Source organism: Anopheles cruzii, chromosome 2 (genome assembly GCF_943734635.1).
Source record: "Anopheles cruzii chromosome 2, idAnoCruzAS_RS32_06, whole genome shotgun sequence".
Taxonomy (NCBI): domain Eukaryota; kingdom Metazoa; phylum Arthropoda; class Insecta; order Diptera; family Culicidae; genus Anopheles; species Anopheles cruzii.
This window is the reverse complement of record NC_069144.1, coordinates 18,051,904-18,063,504: the sequence shown is the minus strand read 5'-3', so window position 1 is coordinate 18,063,504 and position 11,601 is coordinate 18,051,904. Positions and strand designations below refer to the sequence as shown.

Sequence of the window (11,601 nt, the reverse complement as noted above, 5' to 3'; positions counted from 1 at the left end):
ACTCATAGTGTGTGACAAGGGGTCTCGGGAGAGCACCAATATTTACAACATAGTTCATTCGCTTTTCTTGTCTTGTCCTACCGCTAACTTGTCCGCTACCGCAGGCAGTGAGTCATCTTTAGTAGCTAATCGACGAACGTTACGTGGTTTTCGTTTCGCCATTACCGCCACCGCTCATCCGATCCAGATTCCGGTTCATGGCCGTTGCCGGTCCTTGCAGTACTTTGCGCGACAAACGCATAAACCCGGACACCGGGTCGCGACCAAAGTACTTCACCTGTATTTCCGATCCCACCGGTAAACCGAGTACCGATGGATGGGCAATCTAAAAGAGGAGCAAACGTTAGCGAAATGACATTCAACATAAAAAAGCCACATCCCGCTACTAGTGCACACCTTCCGCTGATCGAGCTGCGAGTTGTGCAGCAGTGTCGGTGGCATTGACGGGTAGAGTGTCACCATCACGCCCGTGTCTCTCAGTTCCACAATCTTCGCGGTGTAGATGGCGCCAAACTCGAGCTCGGGAACTTTCTCCGTTTTAAGCAGCTCCTCCAGGTGCTCCTTCGCTTCGTGCATGGCCGCATCGGACGGGGCAAAGATACGAAAGCTGGTCTCGTCCTCTTGCGTCAGCTGTACGCCCGTCTCGAGGTAGAGGCGCCTCAGATGTATGCCGCCCATCCCGAGCAACCTCGGACGTTGGTTCGCTTCAATCACTAACCGGTCCGTTACCGGCCAACAGTCTTTACGGATGGTGCGCGTGGCCGCAATCGAATCGTCCATAATGTCCAGGATCTTGAAGCGGGCTTCCATCGACTTTTGGAGCGCTTCCATCACGACCTTCAACGGGATGCCGGGCACTTTCAGGTCGGCCTGGATCGCCGTCACGCCACGCCGGGTTCCCGCCACCTTCATGTCCATATCGCCCATATAGTCTTCGATGCCGAGCAGATCGCTCAGAATGCGATAGTCCTGCAGGTGTTTGGTGTCATCGTTTTCGTACTTGGTGATCAATCCGATCGCGACACCGGCTGCCGATTCCGATACTGGAACGCCGGCGTCCATTAGTGCCAGCGAACCGGCACAAACGGTCGCCATCGAACTGGACCCGTTCGACTCTAGCACCTCCGATGTGAGCCGTATCGTAAACGGATGCTCCCCGGGAACGATCGGTACCAACCCCCTCTCGGCCAGCGCACCGTGGCCGATTTCCCGTCGCCCGATCGGCCCAATTTTACCCGTTTCCCCCGTCGCGTACGGTGGGAACTCGTAGTGGAGGAAAAAATTTTTCGACTTCAGCCCCGTATCGAGCGACGTGATCGCATCGAGCCGCAGGGCACTTTCGGGTGAATCAAGGGCCACGGTAGCGAAAACCTGTGTCTGCCCTCGCTGAAACAGCGCCGAGCCGTGCAGCGGTTTGTGCAGGTTCACCGAGCAGTTGATTGGCCGTAGATCATCCAAGCCACGGCCATCGCACCGGACACTGTCCTCGAGTACCATCTCCCGGAAGACGTGGCGAACGAACTTGTTAAACGCTTCCCCGATGAGCGCAGGATCAGTGGTCGGGAAACTCGACCACACCTTGTCGATCGTGTCAGTCCGCGCACTGCCCACCGCTTGATCGCGACTAAACTTATCGTGCGTGAAATCGCGAAATATTTCCCGCAATCGCATCTCCGCCATCGTGCGCACTGCCTGCACGATTTCATCGTCCACGGCCGGGACCGCTTCTAGGGTGCGCTTTGGTTTTCCGTAAGCCTTCTGCAATCGTTCGATACCGTTGACGATGAGCTGTGCCTCTTTCGTACCCCGTTTGATCGCCATTCGAATCTCGTTCTCGTTCACCACGTCGCCGCGACCTTCGATCATGACGACCAGATTCTGGCGGGTGGCCGTTACCACGAGATCGAGGGCACTGAGCTGCATTTCCCGGCGCGTGGGATTCACGATCACTTCGTTATCGACGAGTCCGAGACGGACGGCCCCAACCGGGCCATTCCACGGTATATCGCTGACAGCAAGGGCAGCCGAAGCTCCGTTGATGGCCTGCACGTCCGGAGGGTTGCTGGCGTCGATGGCAAGCATGTTGCAAACGATCTGCGTGTCGAGCCGAAACTCGGCCGGAAACAGTGGCCTGATCGAACGGTCGACAAGCCGTGCGCCAAGAATTTCCTTTTCCGACGGGCCCATCTCACGGCGCAGGAAGTTGGTCGGTATCCGGCCAGCGGCTGCCGACTTTTGCCTGTAGTCCACCACCAGCGGTAGAAAGGATGAGTTCTGAGACTTTTGCTTCGCCACCGCCGTTACCATCACGGCCGTATCACCGATCGTTACGACGGAGCAACCATCGGCAAAGCGCGCATACTTTCCGCACGATATCCGAACCACGCGCCTGTTCGAGAGATAAAGCATATTAATTTAGTTCCCTGCTAAACTGGATCCTTTCGCTATTCACCCGGTACTGAGTGAAATGTCCACTTCTGGCGGTGCCGCGTGCTGCGAAAACCATCTCCTTCGCGGACACTGCAAGCATGGTATGTTGGTAAACACTTTTCGCCTGCTCAACCGAAGGCGCGAAATATTGTGTAACATTGCGAGTGAAATGGTCGCACAATTTTCTTTTATTGACTAACAAAGGAACTGAGCTCGCGGTCTCTTTACCGATCGCTGAACAATTACAAAACGGTTGCACGGAAAAATGTTCTTACAAAACGCCGGGCAATTGTGAGCCGCGAGTGAAACGTCAAAAATATGGATTCAAAACAGTGGCGCTCAGCAGCTGACATTTCGAGCAATCAGTCAACGAATCCTTAACTTAAAACACTCGATAATGATGTTTTTATCTAGACCAATTTGACAACCTCCTTTCGAAACGTCATTGATGACATCAGTGGCTTTCGTATTTTTGCTCTTTCAAAACATCTCAGTGGAACTGCACAGCGAGACCAAAAGACGAATTAGCCTTCGATTGGCAATTTCGGAAAGTCGGATTTCTGTACCTTCCCCCGGGAAAATGGCATCACTAATCCTCGTGAGTGGGGTGCAGTTGGCAAGTACGTCGTTGGGAAACCGTCCCCGGCCATTCATTGAACCAACCTCCCGGATTTGGAAGTTCTATCGTTTTGTTTAGTTATGTAATTTGTTTGAATCTTTCTCCCGAACCCCGAATCTCTTCTTTCGCCTTCTAAATAGAACAACAAGCCGGCCTGCTGGGAGTCGTGTGCATCAGGGCGAACTACAGCACCGATGCACCGCGTAAGCTAAAGACGACCAATGTGGCCGCAATAAAGCGCGGAACCGGGGGTCGGTCCAGCTTTAACGGCATTGTGGCCACCGTCTTCGGTAGCACCGGCTTCCTGGGTCGCTACGTGTGCAATAAGTTGGGGAAAATCGGTTCGCAAGTGATCATCCCCTACCGAGCTGATCACTACGAAGCACTGCGTCTAAAGCTGGTCGGCGATCTGGGTCAAGTGCTGTTCCATCCTTACGATCTGCGTGACGAGGATGCGATCCGCAAGGCGGTCAAGTACTCGAACGTTGTCATCAATCTGGTTGGGCGCGACTGGGAGACGAAAAACTTTTCCTTCAAAGATGTACACGTCGACGGAGCCCGCCGGCTGGCACGCATCGCTCGCGAAGCTGGCGTTGAAAAGTTCGTTCACGTCTCGAGTCTAAACGGAACGCCTACTCCGCAACCATTCTTCACTAAGGACGGCAGCAAGTTTCTGCAGAGCAAGTACTACGGTGAGCTGGCGGTTCGGGAAGAATTTCCGGACGCGATCGTGTTCCGGCCGGCCGATATCTATGGCCAGGAAGACCGTTTTCTACGTTACTATGCGCACATCTGGCGCAGACAATTCCGGGCCATGCCGCTGTGGTATAAGGGCGAGCGTACCATCAAGCAGCCGGTGTTTTGTTCCGATTTGGCACAGGGTATCGTTAATGCAATCAAGGATCCGGACAGCCAAGGTCAAACGTATCAGGCTGTTGGGCCCAGGCGGTACAAACTATCGGTGCTCCTCGATTGGTTCCACCAGGTCATGCGAAAGGACGCCAAGTGGGGCTACTTCCGGTACGATCTCCGTTACGATCCGACGTTCCGTATGAAGGCACTGTTCACGGAGTTCGTATGCCCGTCGTTCCCGGTTGGTGACGTGCACACGCAGCGAATTGAGCGTGAGTATGTTACGGACGTGGTAGAGAAGGGTGTACCGACGCTGGAAGATTTGGGTGTTAATCTAACGTACATGGAGGACCAGGTAGGAAGTGGTAGAAACCGGTGTATGCAGCCACTCAAACGTTCGTTCGTTTTAGGTTCCATGGGAGCTGAGACCGTACCGCGCTGCTCAGTACTACGATGCCGAATTGGATGAGTTCGAAAAGCCAACACCGCCACAGTTCATTCAGTGATTGCGTCAACGTCTCGTATCGTCTGAAAACTGGAGGCGAAGCGATCCGTGTGAAACGAGTGGGCCTCTGAACGGGCCATAAACATGTGAACGACAAGCGTATGTAAAAATTTATTGCCGTAACTTACAAAATAAACACGAAAACAAAAACATTTGATCTCTTTACATGAGATTTTTGGAACTAAAACAGAAGCGCGGATGAAAAACTTTGAACGGACGAATGGAAAACACTTGTGTAGCTGTTGGAATTGGCCTATTTATTGGCTGGAGATCATTGTTTCATGATACACTTGCAAATGAAACCCCATAGGGAGTCCTAAACACGACATCCAAGCAGAGAGGACAACGAGAGAATAGTTGTAGCTGAATGAGGGATTAATATTCTTATTTGTTGCGAGGCAACTAAGAAATAAGACACTAGGAAGTGAACTCAATCGGCAAACATCTAACACATACGAGATTTATGGTTCTGCGACAGCCGTATTACGGAGAACGAAACAAATCGCACATACCGCTAGGGAAGGAGATTGTGTTAACCCTTTGAATAATATTCTGTTCCTTCCGTTTTAAAAGTATTATTCATATCTCGTGCTAGCGACGATTAGGATCTGGAACCCGATTTTTGTACCATCGCTAGAGACAGTGTTGCGGCACGCAACCTCCTTGTTTCCATGTCGTTCCTCCATATTGACGTTAAAATTTAGTATCGAACCAGGTTTTGGCCATGGATTGATGTCCGAACGTGGCAACGGTAACGTGTGACGACACCGCGGATTGCTTTTGGGGTGAGCAGATGACGAGCACACTGAATCCGAGTGCTATGGGATTCATTCTTCTAATACTACAAGTGAAACCGCAACAAGGATCGGTCACGATGAGCGACCAAAGAAGCGACATCGTTCCAAAAAAACATGTTAACGAATGCACAGAAATGTTCGCTAACCAGCGCCCCCGTTCTATGTCTTTCGCTTGTAGTCGCGCTGCTGCTCGGGAATTTCCTCTTGCAGTTCCATTATGTGGTCCACGGCGTGCGGTCGCCCATCATCCCCGATTTTGCACGGTTGAATAAGCCCCTGGCGCTGCAATTTGTCCATCAGCTTCACCAGCTCCATCGCCTCGTACTCTTTCTGCTCCTCGGACATTCCCTCGAGAGGGTTCGGTTTCGCGGGCTCGTAGCAACCGATCACAGGGTTTATGCCGTGCTGCAGCTGCTTATACTCTTCCGTGTCGCTGTCCTCGCTGTCGGACGAATACTGTTCGGATACCTTCACCGATCGGCCACCGAGCAGCCCACGGTTGGCAAACAAACCGGCCGCATTGCCGTACCCGGTGTACTTGATCATTCGGCCAACGTTTTCCTTGCACAGCACAAACAGTAGTTCGGCCGATAAGTCGGCAATCTGCGTGCAAGGACTGGTTAGCAGCGCGCAGAGATAGTTTCGAAGCTCCTTGCCTATTTCGGGCCGATCGTGTACTTCGCGCAACGGTGGCAGTATTACCGAACGGACGTAACGCCGATGCACCGGATCGGCACGGATTGCCTTGATCAGTACGGTCAGCACTGGCGATAGCATCTCGTACTGATCCGACTTTTTCTCCGCACGTTGAAAGTTGCGACGCAGAAATTCCACCAACACCTGCAGCACGTAAACGTTCTTTCCTTCGAACGGCACGGTCGGTGGGGTGACGGAGGACTCGTCGGCATCGTCCTGCATCAGGTCCTGTTCCTCTTTGGTTTGCAGTGGCGTTACCAGCTCGAGGTAACAGCTTACCGGGACGCTCGTCAGCAGGTTCACGATATTGGAGTGCAGGGACACAATGCGATCGCGGTTCAGCGTGCGGTAGAAGAACAGATCGTGCAGAACCGTCACCAAGCGGTGAAACTGATTCGCTTCCTCCTCTTCCGGCACCAGCCCATCGCCCGTCCGCACAGTCAGATTGAACAGCACCTTCAGCACCTCGTTGATCAAATCTAAATCTTTGTCCTGTCGGCGCCAACGGAAGAGAAAGAGGGTTGAATTAGTGGCAGGAAAGTACACTAAACCCATTGAACCACGTACGCTGAATTCTTTAAACGTTGCCGCCTGACCCATGAATAGATCGAGCGTTTCGACGAGGTACACCAGCCCGTGCAGCTGGTCGCGCACTTTGGCCCGAATATCACAATTGATCGCGGTCAGCAGAAACAGTAGCTTCATGTCGAAATATTTGATGTCGTAGCCGTATGCGACCTCCCTGCGGTTCATGATAGCAATGACAAAAATGGGGAAAATATGAAGGTTTCGGTCCTTGGAAGTTTGACTTGCAAGACGCACTTGTACATCTTCACCCGCCGAATGATGCCCTCGGTTGAGGCGTTCTCGAGACACATCTCTTGGCATTTGATGCTCTGGAATATCATATTGCTCAGACACTTTAGGGCCTCCACCTGTACTTCCTCCGTGGCGTCACACCGCTCGCCAACCGGTCCAATGCCGGCCAACCGTAGCAACGCATCCAACTGCTCGGCCGTGACCGACTCGTTTAGGTACGTTTTGTCTCGGCTCAGCACTTTGATGGCCATCAGACACCCGACCCGATGCGGCATGCTCGGGTCAGCCAGGTACGCGAACAACTTATTCCAGATCAGCATCCACTGGCCGGTGCTGGTGAAGTGCGTGAAGTTGAACACCTGGGAATTCTGGCCAGCCAGAGAAGGAACAAGTTTACGGGAGTAAGCAAGTGCGCAAATCGCGTATCCGCAATAGCCGTAGTAGCCGGGTACCTGTTTGTTGAATTTGTTTAGTGCATCCTCCACCAGACCGTAGTCACCGCTCAGCAAGCATCTTAAACTTTCAGCATCCATTTCCAGGATTCTGTTTTGGGAGTCTACCCGATCGAAGTATTGCGACACCGTTTCGGGTGTACCGGACGAACTACTGTTGTTGCTTCACTTCGACCACAAATGCAAGCCACGGAATGTTAATTGGATTAGAATCGTCACACACTTGACTTTCCCCCGTGTCTTTCCCCCACAACGGAATGATTTTTTGGGGTTTTTGCAAACTGGGTTTTGTTTTGCTCTGGTACAAGAACTTTTGTTTGACAGCTTCCAGACAGTTTTGTTTTGACATTTGACGAAATTGAAATGTTTCACCCAAAAGCGAGCGTTGCAAGGACACATAAAAAGTGTTGAAATAATTCACGGTTAAATTTTGAATGACCCAAAGATATGCAATTTCAGAGCATAATTGAAACGTTTCGCGCAAATAGAATAATTCACATCTTGAGAACCGTTAATTATTCTAAAACATTGTGTCCTGCATTGGTTTAATTATGTTGAAGTTCCTTGCAAATTAGGCAAATATTTCTCAAAGCTCCTCATTAGCTAATAATAAAATTTAGATGTATCCATTAAAAATTTAATATAGTCAAAAAACTGTGGTTTCGAAGTGGATAAACTATGTTTGCTTAATGTACTATATAGAAAAAATACATTTCCGCTGTAAAATGTGACGCGGTGCGAAATGCGGCTCTGGATTGCTTATAGAACCGGTAATGTTGCTGATGTGTGCTGAAATCCGGTGAGAATAAAATTAATGCTCAAGCAGGTTGGAGAAGAGAGTAATGACGCAATCAAACTTTGCCAGTGCGTCACATGGGCACGTTTCGGCACGTTTTTGAAGAAAGTTGAGCTTATGTCGTTAAGCTTATGTTGGGGCTGAGGAAAAACCCGGCTAGCTGGTTTCGCTCAAGGTCGATTAATCACGCTTTAGAAAATCGCCATTATCAAGCACCACTCACAAGGACGCACAGCATCTCGCTCCTGTTATCGGAGCCGTGAGTAATGCGCCGCGTGTGCGTGTACCTGTTAACGAGCCACGATAGTGCTTTCGGTCGCCGGCTGAAGCATAACATGACAAAGTGAGCAATGCTAGCAGTACCAATTGCGGGTAGTAGATTGCGCCGTCCGGTAATGCTAAGCCTGATAGAGACATTATCGATGCTGGGCAAGGGCAAACCGAACCGGAACCGAGTTGACGATACACCCTAACCAGTGGTTCATTGGTGTTAAAAGGATCTCCATGATGCACTAACGCACACGCACACCAAGCCACGCGGAAGATCGTGGGAAGGGTGGGAACGAAGGATCCAAGTGCCGCTGGACTTAACGCAGGATATGCAGGATATGCGCAAATCAGTCGCAAGTGTGCCGTTCTGGAACTTGATTCTGTTTCGTTGGGATTCAGATTTAAGTTTAAAATAATTGTTTCATACTTTGTGTTGCTGTCGAACGGTATCGCACAATCCGGAAGCTGAATTTGATTTGTTTTTCCCTCAGGTAAGTGAATGCGCTTCATATTTTGTATGGAACCTAAAAGTGCTAAAGAGCCATTTTTAGAGAGATTGTTCTATGGCTCGCACGCATCGAGCGGTTGTGCCTTTTTATGCAATTGGGTTATGGTGGTCAAAGTCATCACCAAACTCCCGAGCCACATCCGGTGATTTTTTATGCTGGGAAACGCTCTCATGGAGCCCCCGAATTAAAGCATTATGCTGCGCGGATATCGTGCGTTCTGGTGGTGGAAATGCTATCAGCTGTTGATTACAAAATAACAGCCGGTGTGTTGGTGTGAATATTTTGTGGTCGCGTGGAGATGTTTGATGTGTTCGTCGTTGCGTCCTTCTGTGTACGATTTGAATGCAGGGTCGGCCAGGAAAAGCGTAAAAGTCATTCACTGTGAAGTGTAAAACTATCGTGTGCTTCGGAGAGCCTGAAATGGTAAAATCACTATCGTAGCAAAATCCCAAACAGTGGCATTTTTAAACTGTAAGTTCGGATTCGTCGGATGAAATATTCCAAATTTTGCACAGTGCTAGACAAACAGATTGCCTTTCGAGTGGCACCGACGACGTAATACCCCTCAAAACCAACCAGTCTGCGATTAGATTAGATCGTGTCGATCACTGGCCTGGGGGGATAGACATCGGGACCGGCACCCACACCCACCCGGCTGTGTGTAAACAGTCGCGGGAGCCGCGGCCGAATATCGCGTCTCGCGCGATTTAGAGGTTCGCGTACAGCAGTTCGCGTTCAACAAGTGGCCGAAGCGGATCGTTCCGCCGCGATCCGACGTTTGGCTGTGCCGCGATCGTTCTCCACCACCGGTTGTTCCGCGTTGTGCGTTCGAAGCCGGAAAGCCACCAATCTGGTGCCGGTTTTGCAGCATCGGGCGTCCCGTAGTTTTCCGCCGTTCGCTTGGGGGCCAAATTAGAGCGCGTGGGCACAGAAGAAGAAAAGAAGTGCTGTTTTCAGTGTCGAAATCTATTATTAGAAGCGATTCGTTTCGAGCGGTTTCCCGAGTAATCGCCGTTGTCGCGCCCTAGTCCGAGGGTGTCCAGACGCGACACGCTGCCGTCGGAGTGTCCGAAAAACCGATAGGTGATTATTGATTGATACTCAAAGGAGAACCACCAGAAATAAGAAGCTTAAAAGTGCAAAAGCCTCAGCCATAACGGTGAATATGGGCTTGCGACTAGAAGTCTTCCACAATCTACGCGCGCCCCCATCACCCTCGACTCGATCTGGTGGGAAAAAAATGAGCCACAATCTGTTGTGGCGAATGTTTGTGAATGCGGCTTTCGCTGTGGTGTGCGGTTCTATTGTTTATCGCACGGCAGATTAGGGGGCAAATATCGCGCACCTAAACACTTCGCTATCGGATCGCGATGTTGGGGTCAGAACCGGAACACATGGCCCCGGCGGACGATCATTATTTCGCTCTACTAACCACGGCCGCTGATCTGGGCCTATCTGGACCTTGGGGTCATCGTGACCAGAAAAGTGTCTATCGCTGAACGCGTTGGCGCCGCTTCATGATGGAAACCACAAAAACCCCAATCTAATCGCGCTACTTGAATTGTGTCCTCTATTGCGGTACCCCGGCGGTTCTTTTATCGCACCACCAACCGGAGTCGGTTTATGTCTGCTCTCTCATCTGATGATCTGCCTATCAACAGGTTGTGTTGGAGTGTGTTGGCGTGCTAATAAATCATTCGGATCGTAATTGGGCGGCCCGTTGAATCAGATATTCCCCGGCAGGCTCACTTCTAAACAGCCTAATTAGCAATTATGCTCTGCCCCCGGGGCATTTGTGTGCTACCGTTTTGATGTCTAGCCTCAAGAAAAATGGTCCTGCTAATAGCGCGAGTGTCAGTCAGTGGAATCAGGAATCTACAATGGGAGCAGGAGTTAAACAAGTTCCCTATGCTGTCTGTTCCCTGACCTGTCTTTACAGCACCAGATGACGTTTCTGACGCCCACCGAATCGAACTAAGGCTAAATCAAAATCCTAATTGATGGCGCAAACATTTCGATAACCTCTGCGCGGCTTCATCGAGAACTGGCCGGGCCAGGGACATCGAAAGAAGAGCCGGTCGGTAAACAAACGCCTTCTACGGACCGGCCGTCTTCACCTTGACCTCGTCCGCGGGTGGCATACAAATTCGTGGGTGTCGGACGGACGGACGACAACGACGAGCCTCGGCGGGGGTGAAAATGATAGCCGGTCTTATGGTCATTGACACTGAGCCGTACATTTTCGGGAAAGGCAGACAGACGACGCCGTTTGAATGCACAAATATGCATCAACCTTGACGAAATTGATGCCAGCTCGTGGTCATCGGGATGGCTCCATTGCACCACCTAGTATCATGGAGGTTTGGAGGGCAGTGGAAGGGTGGATCGATCCGGTTTGGGCGAGATTTGAGCGATCGAGGTCAAGAAGCTGTCGCATCTCCATAAACAGGGTGTGCGGATCGCCACAAAAGAAGAACCGCTTCGTGCGACTGTGACTTTGATCTTTCTCACAGAATGGCCCTACCCGGCTCGACAGAAGTAGAACCACTGAAGGAAGCTGGCAACTCAGTCGGCCGACCGTTGGCCCAGTTATCAAACGAAGCCGATTTCCCGCGGTCAGCAAAGCAAAGTGCTAAATGACCGCCGAATTAACATTTCAAACAAACGGCGGACGTCGGCGGATGTCGGCTATGTGTCCAAAACCAATTAGAGTCTTTTTAAAATAACTCAACCACAGCCCCAAAAACCCTTCCGGTACACCGTGGCGTGGCGCAGTCTGCTCAGTGTCAAAGTACCACGGCGGAGGTGGTGGATTGTTGGTGCGCATTGTGCAAATATTGTTCCAGTTTTGCGCGT

General features: G+C 51.0%; 3 protein-coding genes across 3 annotated transcripts; 1 reads left to right on the top strand and 2 right to left on the bottom strand.

The window, feature by feature from the left end:
- Positions 1 to 139: 139 nt before the first annotated feature.
- LOC128278577 (polyribonucleotide nucleotidyltransferase 1, mitochondrial) lies at positions 140 to 2,589 on the bottom strand. The gene is made up of 3 exons (XM_053017306.1): positions 2,453 to 2,589; positions 397 to 2,389; positions 140 to 325 (listed from the first exon to the last, which is right to left on the bottom strand). The coding sequence occupies exons 1-3, from the start codon at positions 2,587 to 2,589 to the stop codon at positions 140 to 142; spliced, it is 2,316 nt and encodes a 771-aa protein (XP_052873266.1).
- Positions 2,590 to 2,903: 314 nt separating this feature from the next.
- Positions 2,904 to 4,561, top strand: LOC128276774 (NADH dehydrogenase [ubiquinone] 1 alpha subcomplex subunit 9, mitochondrial). Its single transcript, XM_053015237.1, has 3 exons — positions 2,904 to 3,050; positions 3,190 to 4,256; positions 4,312 to 4,561. Exons 1-3 carry the CDS (start codon positions 3,011 to 3,013, stop codon positions 4,405 to 4,407), a joined length of 1,203 nt encoding a protein of 400 aa, XP_052871197.1. The 5' UTR covers positions 2,904 to 3,010; the 3' UTR covers positions 4,408 to 4,561.
- Positions 4,562 to 4,998: 437 nt separating this feature from the next.
- LOC128278552 (synembryn-like) lies at positions 4,999 to 7,290 on the bottom strand. The gene is made up of 4 exons (XM_053017280.1): positions 7,171 to 7,290; positions 6,722 to 7,086; positions 6,467 to 6,641; positions 4,999 to 6,391 (listed from the first exon to the last, which is right to left on the bottom strand). Exons 1-4 carry the CDS (start codon positions 7,249 to 7,251, stop codon positions 5,363 to 5,365), a joined length of 1,650 nt encoding a protein of 549 aa, XP_052873240.1. The 5' UTR covers positions 7,252 to 7,290; the 3' UTR covers positions 4,999 to 5,362.
- Between the last annotated feature and the right edge of the window lie 4,311 nt (positions 7,291 to 11,601).